Source organism: Schistocerca cancellata, chromosome 5, assembly GCF_023864275.1.
Source record: "Schistocerca cancellata isolate TAMUIC-IGC-003103 chromosome 5, iqSchCanc2.1, whole genome shotgun sequence".
Taxonomy (NCBI): Eukaryota; Metazoa; Arthropoda; class Insecta; order Orthoptera; family Acrididae; genus Schistocerca; species Schistocerca cancellata.
This window is the reverse complement of record NC_064630.1, coordinates 278,388,777-278,415,149: the sequence shown is the minus strand read 5'-3', so window position 1 is coordinate 278,415,149 and position 26,373 is coordinate 278,388,777. Positions and strand designations below refer to the sequence as shown.

The following is a 26,373-nucleotide window of genomic DNA, read 5'->3' as shown; positions in this document are numbered from 1 at the left end:
TTCGATGACATTAAGGAAATAACTAATTTACAGCCAATTTTAATGGTTTCCGCCGATATGGTGGGAGCTACTGCTGATATTCATAAACATAGTATGTTCTTTCAGACAAATGTTATTAGTGCACCGATTTTCATCAAGATCATATGAGACATGGTCCCATGCTATGACGGGATGGTGAATGGTAATTGAGTAGAGATTTTGATCAGGTCAGTGATCAATGACAAACCGCACCAAGACACAAGAAACTGGATTTATTTTGACCTTTTCTTAGAGAAGGCTTGTGAAGAAATCGTTTTCTTAATTATTCCTGTGTAAACGTAAAACATTTCAGTTATCTCACAGTATGTGGAATGTGGATCGTGCCTAGATTCATGAACTCGATGTAATAATATGAGACTTTGCATATTTGTTTCAGAAATCTGTAAAACAGGTGAGTACAATAAATCAGTAAGATGAATGGCCTACATCCTCCACTTTTCGTAATTTGGTACGTGGTTTTCGTCTGTTCACAAAGATATCCAAAGTACCACGGTAGATTCTGACACGTCAGTAGTAAGACGAAGTGGTCTGTTGCCAAAAGAGTTACATTACATAGCTGTAGCCCACAGAGACATCTGATTTTTTTCACCCTCTCCATTTAATGATGCCGGCCGTTGTGGCCGAGCGGTTCTAGGCACTTCACTCCGGAACCGCGCTGCTGCTACGGTCGCAGGTTCGAATCCTGCCTCGGGCATGGATGTGTGTGCTGTCCATAGGTTAGTTAGGTTAAAGTAGTTCTAAGTCTAGGGGACTTCTGACCTCAGATGTTAAGTCCCATAGTGCTCAGAACCATTTGAACCATTTAATGATATTCATTGGATAGAAACTAATAAATCGATCATTCGTTTCTTTCAGGTGTCACCAACGCTTCAGATGACGAGGTAGGTGCCGCACATATTTCCAGTGTGTGTGTGTGTGTGTGTGTGTGTGTGTGTGTGTGGACGCCCTCGCGCGCGCACTGGTGTACGTGTGAGCGTGGAGTTTCTACAGTAGCCACCACAGAAAACTTTGCTCTCCTTACAGAATGGTGAGATATTTACGTGATCGTTCCTCAACCCCGAAAAAAGTAAAGCTATTTGCGCACATCTCTCTATCATTACATAGATATTGGTACATTATTTGCTTTTCGTCCGTCCCTGGTAGCTGAGTGGCTAGCGCGCCGGAATGTCATACGTAACGGCCCGGGTTCGATTCCCCGTTGGGTCGGACATTTTCTCCGTTCAGGGACTTGGTGTTGTGTTGTCCTTCTCATCATCATTTCATCCCCACCGACACGCAAGTCGCCGTAGTGGCGTCAGATCGAAAGATTTGCACCAGGTGAACGGTCTACCAGGCGGACGCCCTAACCACACTTCATCTTTATTATTTATTTTGACTTGTCCAACACTTCTGTTCTTTCTTACATTATGATGTGTTACCACCATTTTTCATTTGTTAATGGTACATGACATATAATGTCCAAAGTATGAGCATTGTCGGAAAACAGAAAGAGTACACTTGTTTTCAAGATCACCTTGAAAAGCGAAATTTTACTATCTATATTTGAAAGGATTACTCACTGCTACAAATTGCCAAATGATTCAATGGTAACGTCAACTAACTGCAGTAAACTGTATATTGTCTCAGTAGTATTTGCCCTTTCGTTGTGAGTGCAGTGTTATCTTTTGGCGAAATTTACAATGTTTTGTCGCAAAGATGGCATCTAGATCCTATTTTGAACGGTAGGATATCTTCTGTCATGCTGCATTAGACTAAACGCAGACGACAATTCGAGGAGCCGGAGCATCATGTCGCAGTTTTAGAGACGGTTTCCGAGAAACGGGTAATGTTTGTAGTAGACCAAAGTTTCCCGAAAACCTAGCTTTGACAATGTCCTCGGTTGAGAGTCCACACGTTCTTCCAGGTACGTCCAATCCAGATGAAGCCACTCATGGAGCTACCAAATGAAGGAGATGTTGAGATGTTAAGATCGGGTCATTTAGCAGCACAATTAAGGTGAAACATGGCACCTGAGTTTCGCGAAATTAAGTTAGTAAGCTTGTAGTCCTGTGCAGTTGTTGTCATTCTGGAAGAAGAAGTACCCTCAGCTTACTTGTCATGAAGATGTAAATGGAAGGAGAACACTTGGTCACCGAAAAAACTTCTGTTGCTCATGTTGACGGTAATCTGAATCAGCCGTCACAAATCAAGGTCCGAAAAACACGTCCAGAACATCACGAGTCTCCTCCAGCCTGAACTGCATCCGCCACACATTGCTGGTTAAACGCTCATTTGGAAAGAGGCAAACCGTGACTCATCGGATCATATTAAGTGTCTCCATTCAATGACTGTCCAATTGTTTGGCCCATTGAAGACGTGCATCTTTATGTTTAACGGACTTTTGAAATGTGGCCATCTGCAAAGTCCATTACATGTAGATCCTTTTTCTGTGTCCTCTCGGAAAACGGTTGATATGCACCAGCAACCAATGTAGCCAAGATCAACGAGAACGTAGAGAGTGGCAGAGAACAAGAGGAGGTGAGAAAAACACCAAGCGATAGCCCGAAAGCCACTCATTGAGTCCATACATAACAAAGCTCAGATGAGGGAGGACCGTTTAACGGAACAGAGGGCTCGATATTGGGCCATCAATTCCACTGTAAACGACCCATCCGTGGCATGCAAGAGATGGTGTTCCGTGGCAACAGAAGACGTGAAAACATATCTCTTACGATCAGTGGGTTTAGAGCAATCGGTGTAAACAACAATGGCCTGCTGAAACTCCCGTAAGAGCGTTTGGAACAAACAATGGAACACCATGTGAATGGTGGATGATTTCAGAAGAGATATTGGTAAACTGCAGGAGTATCCAGGGCAAGGTTCCTGAATTAGTATCTCTTATTGAAGGAAATAGTGCGCATATAGTATTAGGAACGGAAAGTTGGTTAAAACCGGAAGTGAACAGTAACGAAATCCTAGACACAGAATGGAATATATACCGCAAGGATAGGATAAACGCCAATGGTGGAGGAGTATTTATAGCAGTAAAGAATTCAATAATATCCAGTGAAGTTATTAGCGAATGCGAATGTGAAATAATCTGGGTTAAGCTAAGTATCAAAGGTGGGTCAGATATGATAGTCGGATGCTTCTATAGACCACCTGCATCAGCAACCGTAGTAGTTGAGCGCCTCAGAGAGAACCTGCAGAACGTCGTGAAGAAGTTTCGTGATCATACTATTGTAATAGGGGGAGACTTCAATCTACCAGGTATAGAATGGGATAGTCACACAATCAGAACTGGAGCCAGGGACAGAGACTCTTGTGACATTATCCTGACTGCCTTGTCCGAGAATTACTTCGAGCAGATAGTTAGAGAACCAACTCGTGAAGCTAACGTTTTAGACCTCATAGCAACAAATAGACCGGAACTTTTCGACTCCGTGAATGTAGAAGAGGGTATCAGTGATCATAAGTCAGTGGTTGCATCAATGACTACAAGTGTAATAAGAAATGCCAAGAAAGGAAGGAAAATATATTTGCTTAACAAGAGTGATAGGGCACAAATCGCAGAATATCTGAGTGACCACCATCAAACGTTCATTTCTGAGGAAGAGGATGTGGAACAAAAATGGAAAAAATTCAGAAACATCGTCCAGTACGCCTTAGATAAGTTCGTACCGACTAAGGTCCAAAGCGAGGGGAAAGATCCACCGTGGTATAACAATCATGTACGAAAGGTACTACGGAAACAAAGAAAGCTTCATCATAGGTTTAAGAGTAGTCGAATCATAGCTGATAAGGAAAAGCTGAACGAAGCGAAAAAGAGCGTAAAGAGAGCAATGAGAGAAGCATTCAACGAATTCGAACATAAAACATTGGCAAACAATCTAAACAAGAACCCTAAAAAGTTTTGGTCATATGTAAAATCGGTAAGCGGATCTAAATCCCCTATTCAGTCACTCGTTGACCACGATGGCACCGAAACAGAGGACGACCGAAGAAAGGCAGAAATACTGAATTCAGTGTTCCGAAACTGTTTCACTGCGGAAAATCGTAACACGGTCCCTGACTTCAGCCGTCGCACGGACGCCAAAATGGAAAATATTGAAATAAACGATATCGGAATTGAAAAACAACTGCTATCACTTAGTAGCGGAAAAGCATCCGGACCAGACGAGATACCCTTAAGATTCTACAGCGATTATGCTAAAGAACTTGCCCCCTTTCTATCAGCAATTTATCGTAGATCGCTGGAAGAATGTAAAGTACCTAGCGACTGGAAGAAAGCGCAGGTCGTTCCCATTTTTAAGAAGGGTCATAAATCAGATGCGAATAATTATAGGCCTATTTCGCTTACGTCAATCTGTTGTAGAATAATGGAACATGTTTTGTGTTCTCGTATTATGACGTTCTTAGATAATACAAATCTCCTTCATCATAACCAACATGGATTCCGCAAACAGAGATCATGTGAAACTCAGCTCGCCCTATTTGCCCAAGAAATTCACAGTGCCGTAGACACTGGCGAGCAGATTGATGCCGTATTCCTGGACTTCAGGAAGGCATTTGATACGGTTCCGCACTTACGTTTAGTGAAAAAAATACGAGCTTACGGAATATCGGACCAGGTTTGTGATTGGATTCAGGATTTCCTAGAAGAAAGAACACAACATGTCATTCTTAACAGTTCAAAATCTGCAGATGTAGAGGTAATTTCGGGAGTACCGCAAGGAAGCGTGATAGGACCTTTATTGTTTACAATATACATAAATGACTTAGTTGACAACATCGGTAGCTCCGTGAGGCTATTTGCAGATGACACGGTTGTCTACAAGAAAGTAGCAACATCAGAAGACTCGTACGTACTCCAGGAAGACCTGCAGAGGATTAATGCATGGTGCGACAGCTGGCAGCTTTCCCTAAACGTAGATAAATGTAATATAATGCGTATACATAGGGGCAGAAATCCATTCCAGTACGATTATGCCATAGGTGGTAAATCATTGGAAGCGGTAACGACCGTAAAATACTTAGGAGTTACTATCCGGAGCGATCTGAAGTGGAATGATCACATAAAACAAAGAGTGGGAAAAGCAGGCGCCAGGTTGAGATTCATAGGAAGAATTCTAAGAAAATGTGACTCATCGACGAAAGAAGTAGCTTACAAAACGCTTGTTCGTCCGATTCTTGAGTATTGCTCATCAGTATGGGACCCTTACCAGGTTGGATTAATAGAAGAGATAGACATGATCCAGCGAAAAGCAGCGCGATTCGTCATGGGGACATTTAGTCAGCGCGAGAGCGTTACGGAGATGCTGAACAAGCTCCAGTGGCGGACACTTCAAGAAAGGCGTTACGCAATACGGAGAGGTTTATTATCGAAATTACGAGAGAGCACATTCCGGGAAGAGATGGGCAACATATTACTACCGCCCACATATATCTCGCGTAATGATCACAACGAAAAGATCCGAGAAATTAGAGCAAATACGGAGACTTACAAGCAGTCGTTCTTCCCACGCACAATTCGTGAATGGAACAGGGAAGGGGGGATCAGATAGTGGTACAATAAGTACCCTCCGCCACACACCGTAAGGTGGCTGGCGGAGTATAGATGTAGATGTAGATCCATCCAAATCAGTGGCCGAGGAACTAATCAAGGGGGGGATGATCGGGAGAGAACGTGGTGACGAGGACAAGGAGGAGAGATGGGAGTCGCAGCAGAGAGAAACGAGGCGAAGCCCATCCGGTAAACCCATCTGAGGGCGAGCAGTGTGCGTGGAATGGCCCGAAGCGGCGAAAAGAATAGAACAGAAGGGAGCGGGGGTGATGTGATGCCCCTAATTTATCCTAATATGGATACGTATTTGCCTATAATTGACCGTGAGCACCGATCGGACTCATAAATACACTGGTGTCCAAAATTAAAACAACAAACGGAAATTTTGCAAGGTTGCGTTTGTTTTGCCATGAAACAGTATGAACAGGTGATAGTAAAGTTGAAAAATGTAAAGAATACAGAATGTAAATAACTGCTACATGCTTAACGGTAGACAAAAACGTGCTTCGTTTTTTCTAACTTAACGTATTTGCACACACATTCCGATAACTGGTTAATGTGCTCAGTATGAGGTGTGACCACCTCTGGCACCAATACAGGCCAGACAACGACGGCGCATGCTGTGAATGATGTCATCAAACTCATGTTGAGGTAATAACGCCCATTCTTCCTGTAGAGCTGCCTGCAAGCCTTGGAGAGAGGATGGTGGACGCTGACGTGATGCAATCTGCCTCCCTAGTACATCCCATATATGGTCTATGGGATTCAAATCGGAAGAGAGAGCAGGTCACGCCACGTGTGCAACGTTTTAGGTTTCCAAGAAAACATCAACCACTCGTTCTCTATGCGGTTGAGCATTATCGTCCATCAGTACGCAGTCAGGGTCCACACAACCTCGCATCATCCGCACACGAGGGCCCAAGATCTCGTCACGATACCTGACAGCAGTTAAACCTTGCCGATTCACCCATACAACTTCATGAAGAGATGTCTGAGGGGTCCACGTAACCCTGCCCACCATTAGGGATCCTTCTCGATATCGGTCTCTTTCCACAGTGCTTGGGTCTCAAAATGTTACTCATTCCCTCCAAATGCGAATGCTTCGCGAATCACTCTCCAGACGAAATATGGACTCATCCGTGAAAAGAACATTGGCCCACTGTTTGAGTGTCCAGGTGGTATGTTGACAACTCTACTCTAGATGTTCACAATAAAGGTCATTCTGCCAAAGCCTTCTGTACACCGTTTCCCTCGATACAATACGTTCGGTGGATGCTGCAAGGTCAGATGTCAGTTGCTGTGCAGTACTACAGCGGTACAGTCATGCCCTTACAACCAAATCACAGTCCTCTTTTCCTAATATCACACATGGTCGGCCCTGATCTAGTCTTCAGGACACTGCTTCAGTCTCTATAATTTGTCGCCACATCTGAGAAACAACAGAAATATTCGCATTAAGCCATCAGGCTACATAGTCTGCAACTGTCCTGCTTCGATACTTCTTATGGCACTCCATCGCAGAGATTCTGGTGAGTGTCGTCTTTGTACCATGTCGCCCCGTCTATAACTGTACACACAGCAATTGTGGTTGTGGGACAAGTGGGAACACACTATCTCGTTTGATAGGTGCTCCAACGTCATTGTTGGCGTGCCTGACCGTTGACTGGAATGCCGCCTTTCGTGCAGAACACGACTGTACGGACATCTATTGACACTTTCTATGATTGTACCGTGAACCGGACATAAGACTGGCAAATAGCGGTTTATTGCTTTAATTTTGGACCCCAGTCTATTTGTGGGTGGACAATTGCGTCTAGAAATAATTAGCATCCAGTTTATTGATTGTTCTCTAGAATGCAGAGCTTGTATCTTGCCATACAATTGCAATTTTGATTACAGGAACCGACAAAGTAACGTTACTAAAAACACTGAAGAGCAGAGCACAGCCCGCAGCTCGTGGTCGTGCGGTAGCGTTCTCGCTTCCCGCGCCCGGGTTCCCGGGTTCGATTCCCGGCGGGGTCAGGGATTTTCTCTGCCTCGTGATGGCTGGGTGTTGTGTGATGTCCTTAGGTTAGTTAGGTTTAAGTAGTTCTAAGTTCTAGGGGACTGATGACCATAGTTGTTAAGTCCCATAGTGCTCAGAGCCATTTGAACCATTTTTTGAGCAGAGCACAAATATTAACGGGCAAAACTTTGAGATGGCGATTTTACACTGCAAATGATAAACATGAACACCATATATTACTGAGTTAATTAGTGGGATAGTGAATACTTTCATCTGCACAAAACGTCTCTATTGTAAACATGATACTCTTATAAACAAATATACTGTGAAATAATCAGTGAACACAACCTGCTAAACAATGAAGTAGTTTAGCTACTGTGGTGGTACTTTTGTTAATAATGTACCTAATAATCATTACTTTCGTATTAGTTTACAATATCGTATCATTCTGTATAGAAGTGTGCTTTGTATTATTATTAAAACGTCACACTTTATGTCGGAACAAGCCTACAATGATATGATTACCCTTTCATTAAACATAGAAAAACTGCATCCTGCACTTTAACGAACCGAAACTTACTTTCAATCATGTAGACTGAAATCCAACACAGTAATTTTCTGTTATAGGTATGAAAAATTACACAGTACCTTTTGGTGTCTTCTTCTTTAACACTGCTTCCAATTTGTAGTAATATTAATAACAACAATCTTGTAAAATTATTTGGTAACGCTACGATGTTTTACTCAATGATGCCATTTACAGAAATTTAGAACATATTATATCACCAGCTCACATATCAGAGAGATGAGGTCACGACTTTTACAATGTGGTGTCCTAGAATGAAAATTATTCTATACTGATACAGTAAAAAAAACTATACCAATAAAAAATATACTTTAGTCTTTTCACAGGTGATGAGAACTGCCTATAGACTCTAACGAGAAATGCTACAGTACGATGAATTTGCAACTTTCAACTGTGGCTTAGATGTCGTAGCACTTTTTGCTGTCGTACTTGGCCAGCACAATAGACCTTGCTGCAACGTAATGCATGTCATATGCCAGCATACAACATCTTCATACTGACCCACAAAAATATACGATCACCTCTTCTTTCTTGGATAAAAGCAGCTCAAAACACTGCAGAATTAATGGTAGCTACTTTATGTGGTCCATAGAAGGCTTACAAGAGAGTTATGCTCAATTTTGTCCACCACAACTAAATACATGTGTCTGCCATTTCACACGTCACCTGAGACTGTCTTCCACATTCCATTTTTACTTAGAGAATCCTTCCACGGGTACGTCCCTACTGATTATGTCTTAAAACTGATGTCCCTGTATATTTGTAGTTACCTAAATCCATGACAATTACAACGATAAAAGCAGTTTTACAAAATACATTTAACAATACACAAGTCATTATTTAAACAGAAATGTTCAAAAATATCACTATGATTTAATATTGCTGATTTCTCTGTCTAGTGATACTTGCATCATTACAGTGAGCTAGGGAAGAGCATATGGTGATGCCATAGGAAACCAGGAACTGGGACCACTGAATCGAAAGGGGTGGGATCCCTGTGTCAGCCAAAAGACTATCGATAGGGCTATTGCCAAAAGCACTGGTGACTAAACAAATTCCATAATGCTGAACTGCGTCCAAGAGGAGCAGCGTGGAAGGGGAACTGATCCATAAAATTGACAACCATAGCCCACATGGGAAAGAACTTATGCCCAGTAAAGGCAGACAAGGGCCAAACCATCCGTGTCCGAAGAGGTGTGGGGAAGGAAGTGAAGAACACTGAGTTTACACAAACAGTCAACCTTCAAATGACGGTTATGAGGCAACCAGGTAAGCTTGTTGTCAAAACGAAGACCCAAGAAACGGGGCTGGGGGACCGCAGTCAGGTGTAGTATGGTAGCAGAAATGCACGACCCTCGTCTTACTGTGAGAGAACTAAAAACTGTGCGAGAGTGTCCACATGGAAGCGCCAGATGGCACACTGGAACTGTCGTTCTGCAGAGGCCACTGAGTGGGAGCTAGCCCAAATACAGAAATCATCATCATACAAAGCAGATGGCATAACTCCTTTAACAGTGATTAGAAAAAGGACACTTAACACAGAGCCCTTAGGAATACCATTTTCCTGTGTCCACAGACTGCTGAGAACAGTACCAGACCAGACCCTGAACTACCAGTGGCACATTACGTTACCTTCCTTTTACTTTTACTGTAGTTCGTCTTACTCCTGTTTTTTTTCACGACACTAAACATGCCATTCGGCTGATCTTCCAAGTCCTTTGCTGACTCTGAGCAAATTACAATATCATCCGCAAACTCGAAGTTTTTATTTCTTCTCCTTGAACTTTAATTCCCTTTACAAATTTTTCCTCGGTTCCCTTCACAGTTTGCTCAATGTACTGATTAAATAACATCGGTCAATAGGCTATAACTATGTCTCGCACACGTCCCAACTACTGCTTCCCTCAGGTCCTTCGACTCTACCTACAATCTAGTTTCTGTACATGTTGGCAGTAACCTTTCGCTCCTTGTGTTTCATCCCTGCTATCTTCATAATTTCAAAGAACATAGTTCAGTCAACATTGTCAAAAGTTCTCTCCAAAGCTAGAAATACTATTAACGCAGCTATCTTCTATGATAAATGATAGTCTCAGTATTGCCTCCTGTGTTTCTCCAGAATCCCGGCTTCGGGTGTACAAAATTCGTTTCAATACTTTAATACAACGACTCATTAATCTGGTAGTTCTGTAATAATTACATGTCAGCACCCACATTCTTTGGAATTAGATTATTATATTCTTCATGAAGACTAAGGGTATTTTCCGTATTTCATGTATCTTGCGCTCCAGGTGGAATACTGTCGCAAGGATCACAAGAATTCTGTGAGAATGTGTTCTTCAGGCGTCTTGTATCAACTTGGGCGTTTCAGTACTCTGTCCAGTTCTTCTTGCAGTACCACATCTCCTACCACCTCTTTTACATCTACTTCGACCTCTTTGTCTAAAACACTGTCTTCAAGTCCATGTCTCTTTTATAGCACTTCTGTGTAATCCTTCCACCTTTCACTTTCCATTTGTTGAACTATGATAAGAGAAATACCGCAAGAAATAGGCTGCGGACTTTGTGGGTTTCAGCTATGGGTTCACTGCTGCCCCTAGGGGGCAGTTTTTTCCAAGCGCTCTCTAATTCCCTGTTGTGCTCAGTTGCATTTGTGTCACAGTCGACTGTAAACTGGCTAAGATGGAGAGGTCTTCTGGTTTGTAACAATCCATATAAGACAATATTCCCAATAATCGATTTAACTTTTACTTATACCAACTAATAAAGGTTAGATGTTACATTACGAAGGCAGCTTCTTGAAAATATTACAATAGTAATTCTGTTTAACCTACAATGATCATTCAGTACCTAATTTGGAAAAACGTTTTCCATTTGTGCTACGTCATCGAGTGCTCCGGTGTTCTGTTTCATGTCTTTTGTAGAACGTTTATTCCCATCAACGTGTGCACCAATTGCCATTTGGTTTTGGGAATAAGTATGCTCTTTTGATGGTGATTCAAATGAACGTCCTAGCTTACCTACAAAATTTTGATAACAATCATTGCATTTAACTACATATACCTTAATTTTCAGAAAGTGTCACGTTTCGGTTCAATTTAATGACGCAGGCATTATTTCAAGGTATTTTATTTGAAAACTTGTCTTGACGTTTAATTTTTTTTAACATTACAGAGCATTACCATGTATGTTCCAATGGAACAACATTCGATTTAAAAATCCTAGGTAATAATTCTTGACCGCCTGGAAGATAAACAAGATTTTTTTAAGGTCCCACATGATGATTGCAGTAGTCTTTCCTCATTACGTGATAAAGTAATTAGAAGCAGGTTAAATCTTCAAATATTCTTTTTTTAGCACCATTTTTATTCGTGCTCCATAATTTCCAACTTATAATTATTTCAAATTATTTTGTGTGCATCTACCTCCATAAATGTTTAACAAGCACATGTAGGCATGGGGGTGTTTCTGGCTCTAGAGTCTCTATGAAAATAGCCAAATTCTGGAGAACTTACTAAAATATCTCGAAAATCATGAACTGTGCTGCCCTCCGTTGAACCGGTACGCGAACCAACTTCCTGTTAGTTCAACTCTCTAGTTGTTGGGTAAAACCGTGTATAGATTTACCGCAACTCAAACAGTAGGAGTATCTCGACCTCGAAGGCGGCTGTTATGCAGAGAAAATTGGCAAATACCCGCAACAGTTGAAGATTGGATTGGAAATGGTGGCGCACGATACACCCTCCGCAGAATACCGTACGGTGCTTTATTTATATTTGTTGAAAATTTGTGAAAAATCTTAAAATTCACCACTAAAAGTGTTGTGGTGTAAAGTCAGAGCCCTTCATTAGCATTCTCTAAGTAGCACAGAAGTGTGTTCGCCTATTCTGAAGAAGACTGGTTATTTGACATGTCGCCGTTTGCTTGCGACACATGTATCAGAGATAAGTATTATAATTGTCTTGTTGTAATATTTAGAATAATAATCACTTGGCTGTTCTCATAAACATTTTAAATCTATTAAATTACAAAAGGCGTTTGCTACAATTGTGATCGAATTGTAGTTACAATCAATAGCGATAAATAGAGCAAATTAGTTGCATAGTGAATTATGAAGTTAAAGTTGCAACATGGGCGAGACCGAACATTCGTTGTTTATGAATAAATGACGCAGCAGATCGTCGGGTAGGCGGAAAGTATGGGACATGGTTCCATGAGCGTGTCTAAAAGTTTTTTTTAAAAACCCATAAGAACCATCAAGAAATATCCTCTCAAAAAACTAATAATGGGTTAGAACACCTAGTCAAAAATTAAAAACACTTGCCATGAATCCAAACGGGCGGCAGCAGGCCGCGAATAACCGGTCAAGCAATAGATATAGGAGCACAATCCATGAAAAGTCCCTATGAATCAATGAAAATGTTCGAAGTTTTTCTAATTGTTCGCTCTGCGGGAATCGTGGTCAAAACAAAAATACTGCCAGCGACTTGCAGCAAATGCATGAAGTCCATATGATAGTGGAATCGCATAAACCACAGACTGCTTAACCCGAGCATGTCTGTATTTTGCTTTTATGCCTACTTCACAAATGATTTCTTTGTGCAGGTCCAGGTGTGCAAAGGTCACTGTCATTCAGTCACCATGGCGCTGATACCGGATCTCTCCGACAACTCAACAGGTAACAATGCTCTGCAAGCGTCTGTACTTGCAAATAAGATAGAAGGGCCGATTTAAGCATGTATTTGGTATTGTCATAGCAATGTTAACAATATTTGTATCAAAGTCGGCGATATTTCTACGTAACACACGCTCGATAAAAAGTATCTTCTTTTGGAATTCATGTTTTCGATCATATTTGTTAAGGAAAGTATTTACTCTGAACTAACAGTAATAACTAAGTTCTGAAAGAGAATTTCCTTAACGTGACAAAAAAACAGCACAAGTAACTGAAATAATATATTTATTAGTTTGGATACCATGAAAATGCTGAGCACCATTATACGGCGTTTAAGATTTGATTAACACGTTGGCTTCTGCACGCATAGTGAAAGCCATAGCAGGCCACACCACAGCATCAGGCCAGAGGCGTAATTGTGTGGCTGCCGGCGGCTTTGTGGCAGTCAACGAGTTAAGCTGAAAAAGCAGGAAATAATATTGTTGATTAGTGTAGAAGAAACAGATACATCAAGAGTTTCGATTAAGATATGCAGTTTAATTTTTATTGCACGATACAGTGTACAACACTTGGTTCAAGAATCATAAAATAAGGTTGTATACCTGGAAGAATCCTGGAGATACTAAAAGGTATCAGATAGATTATATAATGGTAAGACAGAGATTTAGGAACCAGGTTTTAAATTGTAAGACATTTCCTGGGGCAGATGTGGATTCTGATAACAATCTATTAGTTATGAACTGCAGATTGAAACTGAAGAAACTGCAAAAAGGTGGAAATTTAAGGAGATGGGACCTGGATAAACTGAAAGAACCAGAGGTTGTACAGAGTTTCAGGGAGAGCATAAGGGAACAATTGACAGGAATGGGGGAAAGAAATACAGTAGAAGAAGAATGGGTAGCTCTGAGGGATGAAGTAGTCGAGGCAGCAGAGGATCAAGTAGGTAAAAAGACGAGGGCTGATAGAAATCCTTGGGTAACAGAAGAAATATTGAATTTAATTGATGAAAGGAGAAAATATAAAAATGCAGTAAATGAAGCAGGCAAAAAGGAATACAAACGTCTCAAAAATGATATCGACAGGAAGTGCAAAATGGCTAAGCAGGGATGGCTAGAGGACAAATGTAAGGATGTAGAGGCTTGTCTCACTAGGGGTAAGATAGATACTGCCTACAGGAAAATTAAAGAGACCTTTGGAGAGAAGAGAACCACTTGTACGAATATCAAGAGCTCAGATGGCAACCCAGTTCTAAGCAAAGAAGGGAAGGCAGAAAGGTGGAAGGAGTATATAGAGGCTTTATACAAGGGCGATGTACTTGAGGACAATATTATGGAAATGGAAGAGGATGTAGATGAAGACGAAATGGGAGATAAGATATTGCGTGAAGAGTTTGACAGAGCACTGAAAGACCTGAGTCGAAACAAGGCCCCGGGAGTAGACAACATTCCATTTGAACTACTGATGGCCTCGGGAGAGCCAGTCATGACAAAACTCTACCATCTGGTGAGCACGATGTATGAGACAGGCGAAATACCCTCAGACTTCAAGAAGAATATAATAATTCCAATCCCAAAGAAAGCAGGTGTTGACAGATGTGAAAATTACCGAACTATCAGTTTAATAAGTCACAGCTGCAAAATACTAACGCGAATTCCTTACAGACGAATGGAAAAACTGGTAGAAGCCGACCTCGGGAAAGATCAGTTTGGATTCCGTAGAAATGTTGGAACACGTGAGGCAATACTGACCTTACGACTTATCTTAGAAGAAAGATTAAGAAAAGGCAAACCTACGTTTCTAGCATTTGTAGACTTAGAGAAAGCTTTTGACAATGTTAACTGGAATACTCTCTTTCAAATTCTGAAGGTGGCAGGGGTAAAATACGGGGAGCGAAAGGCTATTTACAGTTTGTACAGAAACCAGATGGCAGTTATAAGAGTCGAGGGGCATGAAAGGGAAGCAGTGGTTGGGAAAGGAGTAAGACAGGGTTGTAGCCTCTCCCCGATGTTATTCAATCTGTATATTGAGCAAGCAGTAAAGGAAACAAAAGAAAAATTCGGAGTAGGTATTAAAATTTATGGAGAAGAAGTAAAAACTTTGAGGTTCGCCGATGACATTGTAATTCTGTCAGAGACAGCAAAGGACTTGGAAGAGCAGTTGAACGGAATGGACAGTGTCTTGAAAGGAGGATATAAGATGAACATCAACAAAAGCAAAACGAGGATAATGGAATGTAGTCAAATTAAGTCGGGTGATGCTGAGGGAATTAGATTAGGAAATGAGACACTTAAAGTAGTAAAGGAGTTTTGCTATTTAGGGAGTAAAATAACCGATGATGGTCGAAGTAGAGAGGATATAAAATGTAGACTGGCAATGGCAAGGAAAGTGTTTCTCAAGAAGAGGAATTTGTTAACATCGAGTATAGATTTAAGTGTCAGGAAGTCGTTTCTGAAAGTATTTGTATGGAGTGTAGCCATGTATGGAAGTGAAACATGGACGATAACTAGTTTGGACAAGAAGAGAATAGAAGCTTTCGAAATGTGGTGCTACAGAAGAATGCTGAAGATAGGGTGGGTAGATCACGAAACTAATGAGGAGGTATTGAATAGGATTGGGGAGAAGAGAAGTTTGTGGCACAACTTGACTAGAAGAAGGGGTCGGTTGGTAGGACATGTTTTGAGGCATCAAGGGATCACAAATTTAGCATTGGAGGGCAGTGTGGAGGGTAAAAATCGTAGAGGGAGACCAAGAGATGAATACACTAAGCAGATTCAGAAGGAATTAGGTTGCAGTAGATACTGGGAGATGAAGAAGCTTGCACAGGATAGAGTAGCATGGAGAGCTGCATCAAACCAGTCTCAGGACTGAAGACCACAACAACAACACAGTGTACAATTACTGTACATATACTTCCTTACAAATGACTTGTCTGCTGAATGAAATTTCCATTCTGCAGCGAAGTGTTCACTGGTGTAACACTTCTTCCCAGATTAAAAGTTTGTGTCAGAGCGATGATCGAGTGCGGCAACTTTGCCTTTCACGGGCAAGTGCTCTACCGACGGAGAACCCAAGCACGATTTGCGACACCTCCTCGCAGCTTTACTTCCGCGCGTACCTCGTCTCCTAGCTTCCAAACTCACAGAAGCTCTCCCGCGAAATGTGCAATACCAGCACTCTTGGAAGAAAGGCTATCGCGGAGACTTGACTTAGCCACAGCCTGGGGGATGTATCCAGAATAAAATTTTCACTCTCCATCTGAGTGTGCGCAGATGAACATCTGTGAAGACTGGAAGGTAGAAGACGAGGTACTGGAGGAAGTAAAGCCGTGAGGAAGAGTCGTGAGTTGTGCTTGGGTAGCTCAGTCACCGGCAAGGCAGCTCACCGTGACGGGTCAGAGGACTGGCTGCCCTCTGTAATAAAAACAAACTAAATAAAGTAATCAACGATGAACTTAAATCGGTGTCAAGTGACGTCTTCCCAGACCAAACGCAACGAACAATCATGTATAACATGGAAAAAGGAAAAAAAAAAAATACTCAGTAGAGCACTTGCACACGAAATGCAAAGAACCAGACTTCGAGTTTCGGTCCGGGACCTGGTTTTAATCTGCCAGGTACTTTCAAATAAAGCACTCCGTCTTCAGGCCACGAGTGGCCTACCGGGACCATCCGACCGCCGTGTCATCCTCGGTGGAGGATGCGGATAGGAGGGGCGTGGGGTCAGCACACCGCTCTCCCGGTCGTAAGATGGTATTCTTGACCGAAGCCGCTACTATTCAGTCGAGTAGCTCCTCAGCTGGCATCACGAGGCTGAGTGCACTACGAAAAATGGCAACAGCGCATGGCGGCATGGATGGTCACCCATCCAAGTGTCGACCACTCCCGACAGCGCCTAACTTCGGTGATATCACGGGAACCGGTGTAGTCACTGCGGCAAGACCGTTGCCTAGTTTCAAATGACTTACTGTTTAGTCTATCGCTAGCGAATACATATAGTGCACCGGCAAGAGCCGTGACACCAACCCAAAAATGCAATAATTGGGAAAAATCGCCTTAAAGAATTCTATGAAACTTACATTGAAATAGTTTAAGCTCACTTTAAATTTCAAGTAAATGTTTTAGTTCTGTTCTCGTTGAATGTAAAGCGTTATCATATAATTATTAATAAATTCTTTCAACTGTGTCACTTTTATTGCTCTTCTGTTAACTTTTTAATTTTCCTTATGACCCTTCATATAATAGTTCTGCTACTTTTCCAACCAAAATAACATTTGTTTTTGCTTGTTGTAATATAATACGACATTCGAAAGTCCATCGGACAAAATTAGTATTTAAGTCAACCTAAGAAATGAAAAAAAGGTTAAATTATTTTAATAGAAGAATACAAAAGGCAAATTATAATTCATGAAAATTAATACAACTTGGCAAGGAACATCATTTAGGCACAATTAAAGGAATACAATGTACGAAAGCATAGAATCACAAATGGACTTATAACGTAGAAATATTTTTCTCCGGGAAAAAGCGCTCAGTATGAACTGTCTTTATAGCAAAAATTTCCATTTTTTTTCTTGTACACTGCAGCGCATGAAATTTCGTAACATTTATAACAGCTGTAATCGTCAAAACAGTGTGTGATCCTTCACATGTGCATGCCGGTCTAAATAACATTGTAATGTAAGGCATAGGTATGTATGAATACAGACCGTGCAATAAACAATTATATTTAAAATTACTTTCAACTTACCTTATACATGAAACACGCAATAACTGAGCTCTTCTTGAATGACCCACGCGCACCTGCCAGTAGCAACGCTGAAGCGGCACCGTTCTTGTCGTGGCGAATCATGAAGTTGCCTACTACGAAACTGACAATTCTCCCGAAATCGTGAGATTGCGGAGTAGAGATGTGACGTTTTACGTACACGTTGGCGCATTTCACAAATGTTTTTCAGCTATGTAATGAAATAAATGTCGTTGTTTTGGACTAGTCAATTTTGTTGCCGGAGTGCGAATTACGAGTGTAAGATAAGAAAGTTGGTAGCACTCCCTTAAGAGAGCATAGCCAATACTAAAAGACAAAAAGTAAAATATTGCAATTACAGTTCAGATGAAGAAAGATTAAAAGAAAAAATTTAACGACCAGACGCCATCGAGATTGTGAGAGTTGGAAAATTGCGAGGTGAGGACATTACTCGCCACTCGTCTAAAATGATTTGAAGAAACCAATGAAACATAAAAAAAAACAGTATGAACAGACAAGTACCCACACCCTCCTCCTCCGTGTCGTAAGTCGGGTTAACTGAGATGTAATGTTTAATGGGCGAAGTATTAAATGTGTTATTTTTTGAAAAATTAGTACTGATCATATTAAGCCTTCATTTCTCTACGTAGACATTCGACCCTAAATCTTAGACATAATAAACCATATAAAATTAATTAAGTGCATTGAAATTAAATGAATGGATTGTTGCGAATGAAAATAAAAATTTAGTGGGATGATTTGAGTGCCAGGTCTTCCGGTATCTGCAATGTAATACATGTGAAGTACAAATTGAAAATTCGAGGCTATACCATAACTCGAAACCGTATTTCACGCGTAAGACGAGATTCACCTCAAATTACTTTTCACCCGTTACACACAATTGCAATTTTCTTTCCCTTAGACCAGCATTTCTTACTGTTTTCGACGGCTGGAGCCATTTTTAATGTCCACTTCTATCGTAAACTCCTGGTTTCTTTATGTATTATGTTGCAATGCAACATTTAGTTCCAGGTTTATTTGGAAAAATAAAAGTTTTTGAAATAACTTAAAAAGTAATAGCAAAAGTAATCCTAAATCGGTTAAATTAATTGAAAATCAAAATAACATGTGAAGCTAAACTTTTAAATTTCAGTTTTAGTGAAATGAATGATGCTGGTTCTTGTTTTTGAAGATACATTTAATATTTCTAGTCTTTGTGGATGAAAGTGGAATTCTCATGACTAATTCCGCATCAAACGTGTTATGGTACTTATTTTTATCAAAACAAATGAGAATCCTGTTCCACACATATACATTTGCAAGTGATAGAAGGATGTAGGTTGTAATTGTTACTCTGAGATGAAGAAGCTTGGACAGCATAGAGCGGCCTGTAGAGCTGCATCAAACCAGTCTCTGTTCTGAAGACCACAACAACAACAACGCAGAAGTACTAACACGACGTTTGCGACAGTAGAAGATACTCAGCTGTACCAGAATTCCGCTAATGGCCTCAGTCCATCAAAGGGACTGCGACACGAAGTGCGAGGAATGGAACGTTCTGCAGCAGTAAGGATAAGGCTGGTGAGATAGTCCATCTGGTCATCACAACTGAGGAAATCTTGTTCTGCGAAGGTCGCCAGGGAGGAGTAAAGCTGCCAGTCAGCTTTAGTAAGGCCTCCATTTGGGCATGCGTGTGAATGGGGTAGGAGTCAGCAGGTGGAGAGACACAGGAAATGGTCGCTTGAGTAGGCGTCAGAAAATAACGGACCACTCAAGATGATGGGCAAGCTGGGCAGTGCAAAAGGATAGGTCCAAATGGGCATAGGTGTGCGAGGAGTCAGAAAGGAAAGTGGGTGCTCCAGTATTAAAGCAGAAGAAGGTCAGCCAAGAGGGCGCCTCTCTGACAGGTCCTGGGAGAGCCCCAAAGGAGATGATGCATGTTTAAGTCACAGAATAGCAAAAATAGGGGAGGTTGCTGCCCAATAAGCTGAAGGAAGTCTGCCCTGGTGACATCGAAAGACAGAGGTACATAAATGGTACAGAGGGAGAAAGTCAGGTGAGGAAGGAAACTCTGAACGACAACAGCTTGAAGACAGGTAGTCAGGGAGATGGGTTGACTATGAAGGTCATTCCGTATGAGCAGCATAACGCCCCCATGAGATGGGATGCCGACCTCAGGGGGAAGGTCAAAATGAATTGGTAAGTAATGCAAAAGCTCAAAGCGGTCTTGAGGGCGCAATTTCGTTTCCTGAAGGCAGAGTACAAGGGGATGCTCCGATGCTAAAAGCAGCTGTAAATCCTCTTTGTGGGACCGAAGGCTACAAATTTTCCATTGGAGGACAGTCATGAGGAGAAAGAGATGTAGGGGTGTCAATTCGGTGGCCGCTGAGGGACAGCCGGCGGAGAGTCGCTACTACAGGGCACAGAAGCAGGAGGATCCTGCTCCATGGGTCCACAGATGCATCGGCGTGCTTGTGCGGTCGGTCTGTGGAGACCAACGCTGGGAAACGGTTGGTGGGCACACCAGCGAGACAGAGGCCGGACGGGCTAAGTGACTAGGTGGCGACACTGGCGAGCAGGATCTTCGAGTTGGACAAGGAGAAGACCGTTTGTCTTTAGCAGAGCTCGAACCCTTCTGGTTAGAGGAAGACTTGGGTGTTGTTTGGCTGGGGGGGATGGAGGAAGTCTTCTTGGGAGTACTCCTTCTGTCCTTTCCTGCCTGCCAGTTGTGAAGTGGGTAGCTTCGCCCCTTTACGCGAGAGTTTGACGGATTGTTGCACAGTTGGACGGGGGGACGGCGATGCTATCTTGACACTGGGCGACTTCACAACCTCAGAGCCAAATTTGAGGTCGAATATCTGAGTGACTATGTCCTTCATGGAGCTAGGAGTAACAAGAACTGAACTATAGGTGCCAGACGGGAGAACACTGGGTTTGCGACTAGCCAGTAACTTGCAAGCTACTGGGTAAGGCACTTTTTCCTTTACCCAAATCTCTTGAACAACCCACTCATCTAGATACATTGGATAATCCCGGGAGGAGGCTGCATAACCGCCATTGCAGTTGATACAGTGGAGAGAAGGAGGTGGACATTCGCCCTCATGTGCATCCCTGCCACAGGTTATACATGTGGCTGGGAGTCGACAAGACGTTCTACTGTGAATCAACCGATGACACTGGTAGCAGCGCATCTGATTCGGAATGTACGACCGGACTGTGATGATTTAATAGCCTGCTTTAACCTTGGACGGAATCATCACCGCACCGAAGGTGAAGAAAAGAGTGTGGGTGAGCACCAAGGAGGAATCGACCTTTTTCATTATACAATGGACAGAAATGACACCCTGATCAGAGAGGTAAGATTGTATTTCAGCTTCGGTTAGACCGTCAAGCAGACGTGTAAATTACACCACGGGAAGAAGTGAAAGTTCTATGAGCCTCGACATGAACAGGGTAGCCATGAAGAAGTGTGGCAGCAAGTAGTTGTTGTGCTTGAGAATCAGAAGCCATCTCCAAAAGTGAAGTGCCTTTCTGTAAACGAGAACAGGATTTCACAGGTCCAACAATGGCGTCAACACCTTTCTGAATAATAAAAGGACTGACTGTGGCGAGGGACTGATCGTCTTCAGTACGGGATACCACAAGGAACCACTGTGCTGCGGGAAGGGTCTTAGAATCAGTAGCCTCATTGCGTTTACGTTTCGTCGACGTCGATGGAGAGGATGATTAACTCATCACGAGGAAATCCCCCATGATTGCCAGCATCTCCAATGACGCACTCCTTCCATCTGGGGGCCCACTTACAAGGGGGTGCACCTGCCTTAGGTGATTGTTCACACCTCAGGTCACAACTCCCCAACACCTGACAGAGGGACCAATGGGCAATTTGGGAAGGTGACAGCTCAGGCAATCACCCCTCCCTGGGCCTGGCCTGTACCAGGGGGTACGTGCGAACCTTACCTGTCGACCCGGGGCTAGGAATTATGTGTTACCAAGTCACCTTTTACGCGTCAGACGCATGAGCCGGTCTTCAGGAGTTCACAGGGAGGAAGAAGAAAGAAGAGGAGCCTCAAACGCCGAAGCGGAGGGACGAGAGGAGAAGGGAAACAAAGTAAGGAAAAGGGAGCCAAATAGAAAGTTGATACTGTTTGCAGGTCAGCGGCAGAATGCAAAACATTCCCAATAATACCCCAGACATGTCCCCCAAGGGGGAGGAAAAAGAATAGGAAGAGGACAGACGTACAGCACAGAAGGGAAAAAGTGCTGCAAAGGCTGGGGGCGAGCCCACTGGAGGGTTCAACTGTAGTGACACAGTACGCGCTCTGCCTGGCTCTCAGGAATTGCGAGCAGCGTTGTCTGCCATAGCAACCGCGATTTCATCGACCACCTATGGTGCAACCGGTCATTTTCCCCTTCCCACAGCTACTCCCAGTTCTCTAGTTGATTCGAACTTCTTCATCATTCTCCACGCAAAAGGTGGAGAAAGAGGATCTTCCATAATTGTTTCAGCCGGTGATATTCTCTAAGTGCAGCTCCAGGATTACTGTTGTTTTGATAATAGTCAACAAGTGCACTGCGACTGGTCAGGTGTGGGAGACTATCAATCACGATGATTGATCACGGCACCTGCTTGCTATAGTTGGAACTGGATGGTGGTTCTGTGACGCATGGAAATTATTCATCCCATACTCTGGAAATTAATGCTATCAAATTTAGTACTCATATGGTAATTAGTATCTGTGTTAGAACGTCTTAAATAGGGAATTTCCATTTCTGCGAGCCATTCCTGACGTATTTGCTAGATCTGAGGTTGTTGATTAACTTTCTAAAAACGATGAATATATAAATACAATGCCATTAAGAACTAAAACGAAAGTTCAACTACAGTGGTAATCATATACTGCATATAGTATACTGAGAGATACATCCCGCCGGCCGGCGTGGCCGAGCGGTTCTAGGCGCTACAGTCTGGAACCGCGCGACCGCTACGGTCGCAGGTTCGAATCCTGCCTCGGTCATGGGTGTGTGTGATGTCCTTAGGTTAGTTAGGTTGAAGTAGTTCTAAGTTCTATGGGACTGATGACCTCCAATATTAAGTCCCATAGTGCTCAGAGCCATTTGATTTGATACCTCCTAATAACCGTGTCGAACCTCCTTTCACCCAGTGTAGTGCAATAGCTCGACGTGGCAAGGCGTCAACAAATTCTTGAAAGTCCCCTACAGAATCAGAGAGCCATGTTGCTTCTATAACCGTCCATAATTGCGAAAGTGTTGCTGGTGCACGATTTTGTGCACGAACTGACCTCTCGATTATGTTCTATAAATGTTCAATGGGATTCATTTCGAGTTGTTTGGGTGGCCAAATCATTCGCACGAACTGTCCCGAATACTCTCAGAACCAGCCGAGAACAATTGTGGCCCAATGACATGTCGAATTTCCATCCATAGAAGTTCCATCGTCTGTTTGCTCCAAATGGTATCCAGCTGGCCGAACATAAACATTTCATGTTAATCATCGATACAGTTGGACCAGAGGACCCAGTCCATTCCATGTAAACACAATTCACACCAATATAAAGCCACCATCAGCTTCTGCAGTGCCTCGTTGACAACTTGGGTCCATTGCTTCTTGGGGTCTGCACCACAATCGAACCTTACCATCAGCTCTAACCAAATGAAATCGGGTCTCATCTGACGAGGTTACGGTTTTCTAGTCGTCTGCGATCCAACCGATATGGTCACGAGTCCAGGAGAGGCGCTGCAGGATATGCCTAGCAAAGGCACTCCCTTCGGTCGTCTGCTGCCATAGCTCATTAACGCCAAATTTCGCCGCACTGTCCTAACGGATACGTTCGTCGTACGTCCCACCTTGATTTCTGCGGTTATTTCATGGAGTGTCGCTTGTCTGTTAGCGCTGACAATTCTACGCAAACGCCGCTGCTCTTGGGGGTTAAGTCGAGGAGGTAGACCCACTGCGTGAGATGTAATGCCTGAAATTTGATATTCTCGGCACTCTCTTGACACTGTGGTCATTGAATCCTCTAACGATTTCTGAAGTGGAATGTCCCATGCGTCTAGCTCCAACTACCATTCCGCGTTGATTGGCTCGTTAATTCCCGTCGTGCGGCCATAATCACAGCGGAAACTTTTTCATATGAATCACCTGAGTACAAATGACAGCTGAACCAATGCACTGCTTTTTATACCTTGTGTACGCGATACTATCGCCGTCTATATATGTGATATCGCTATCCAAAGACTTTTGTCGCCTCAGTGTTAAGTAAAGTCTTATGGCATGAATCGCTGTGAGACCCTGAAGCCGGCCGCGGTGGTCTAGCGGTTCTGGCGCTGCAGTCCGGAACCGCGGGACTGCTACGGTCGCAGGTTCGAATCCTGCCTGGGGCATGGATGTGTGTGATGTCCTTAGGTTAGTTAGGTTTAAGTAGTTCTAAGTTCTAGGGGACTTATGACCTCAGCTGTTGAGTCCCATAGTGCTCAGAGCCATTTGAACCATTTGAGACCCTGAAGGATAGGTACAACCGTAGACACCTTTCCTTCCTGAAGCGTAAGTTTTGTTTGTTGTGTAAGTGTCAATGGCTGTAACGGGTGTGTTTGTAGTATGGTGTCGTGTATGTGTTGGTTGATGACGAGAGAAGAGAGAAACATGTTGTCAGCACACAGCCTACTCCTCTTGAATAACACCAAGGGGGCCGCCAGGCTTTGCGTCCCCATCGAACGGACGGATCACCACCAATAATGTCGCATGCCCTCACTTCAAGAGAATCTGCGGAGAGGTTCGGAATTTAATCCAAAACATAGGCATAAAGACCGGTGATCACGGACTTTACGCCACTACCTCTCCTGTCCCTCTTGCCGTAAAGGCAACAACATGCGGCATGTCCAGATGGACCCCCATACAAGTATTTGTCTCGCCCGACGATGCTTCACTTGGTCTGACGGGAAGCAGTGTGTCCACCGCTGCACGCCCGTTGACTACAATGGTTCAAATGGCTCTGAGCACTATGGGATTTAACTTCTGAGGTCATCAGTCTCCTAGAACTTAGAACTACTTAAACCTAACTAACCTAACGACATCACACATATGCATGCCCGAGACAGGATTCGAACCTGCGACCGTAGCGGTCGCGCGGTTCCAGACTATAGTGCCTAGAACCGCTCGCCCACTCCGACAGACCGGCTGACTACAATGGCTGTGAGGTGAAGTGTGAAGCATCGCGTGCTTGATTGTAAGAGCATTATTGGTTCTCAACGGTTTGCAGACACAGAAATTACAACGCACTACATCAGTTCCGTGGCGGTAGGACGCACGAGCTTTGACGCAACACTGTTCACTTCCGGCGCCTTTTCTGAGCATCAGTGACTCCCTTCAGGAAGGCTCTTGTCCGTCGGGACTAGTATTTCATACTATTAAACCGAACTGTAACATATATTAAAATTTAAATGAAATTAGTTTATGATAGTAGTGTCAAGTCTGAACTGCACACAACATACCATATGCGCCGTCTAGAAAGGGTAGCTGCAATGAAGTTTTAGTGCACTTTTATTATAACATGTAATATGAGATTTCGCCACACCAACCATGGTCATCGGTACTCTGACCAACTAGCTGTACCGACGTTTTAAGCACTTTGGCAATGAAGTATCTACAAGAAATGCCATTGAAGAACTCTTTCAGCGTTGAGAGTCTAACTTCAATGTCAGTTATACCAACGCAATAGTGTATTGTTAAGATACGATACGTAACACTGAATGGACTCATATTCATTTAACGACTATGCTATTCTCGTTGTGGATTACACTGCAAAAGTGATACCGAATGCTCGACATCATAATAATTCTACTCGTGACTATTTCCAGATACGGACGAGTCAGCAGAAAGCAGACATGGAAATAGCAAAGCGGTTGTCCTACATACTCCTAGCAACAGAGACCTCCTGTTGGGTCTGGATGTCCACACTTTTTGCACAGTCCTTTGCCGGCGAATGGATGAAGACGAGGTAAGCTGCTTCACAGTAATCAAAGACAGACATGTGCAACTGATAGCTTGATTAGTATCTATGATGCAACGGTTGTGTGGATCCAATACAGATTTATTTTTTCTTATTGTTTTCTGTACCTGTGCTCGCTCCCATCGAGTCACTTTACATTGCTCTGTTGTTGACAGACCGTACTCGTATTCTGGTTGAGTAAAATTCAAGTACAAGCTTCCGTGGTGTCGATAAAGCAATTTTAGATTGATACTGGTATCATCTTCGATCAACGCTACGGCAGATTCCCACCATCACCATCGATATGTGCTGTAGCTTCGTCAATTATTAGCTCCACGTCGATAGGGCTTCCAACGACCTACTTTCCCTCGCAAATTAGGCATTTGGGAAAACTCAGAACAATATTCTTGCAGAAAAGTTTAACAAAAGGTATACGTTCATATACTTTTCACACAACTGAATGACCTGCAGTCTCGCGTTTGATCGATGTGACTCAGAAGTTAGCTGCATTTACGTGCGTCTAGGAACTGTGGAACAGTTACTGTCAGCGGAAAACTGCTCTTATTTGAGCACAAAAAAGGCGAGCTTCAGCTTGCCTTCAACAATTACCAAATCATTTGAGTGGACGCCGCACAAAAGCTGCTGCAACAAGTTTTTAGGTGCCCAGATCTTAAGATGGCCTGTGCTGGCTTGCATCGGTCACAGAAATTAAATAATACTTTGATCTAGATTTTGTTACCGAGATAATATAACAATTACTGTGGTCAGGTTGCCCTC

The 26,373-nt window shown here is 42.9% G+C and overlaps 1 protein-coding gene across 1 annotated transcript in view; it reads left to right on the top strand.

Moving 5' to 3' along the window:
• LOC126187962 (uncharacterized) overlaps positions 1-26,373 on the top strand; it is a 45,745-nt gene that overhangs the window by 10,857 nt on the left and 8,515 nt on the right. The window contains exons 2-4 of the mRNA XM_049929344.1: positions 895-920; positions 12,775-12,847; positions 25,466-25,605. Of these exons, the coding sequence (XP_049785301.1) occupies positions 895-920; positions 12,775-12,847; positions 25,466-25,605 (239 nt within the window). The remainder of the gene's footprint in view (positions 1-894; positions 921-12,774; positions 12,848-25,465; positions 25,606-26,373) is intronic.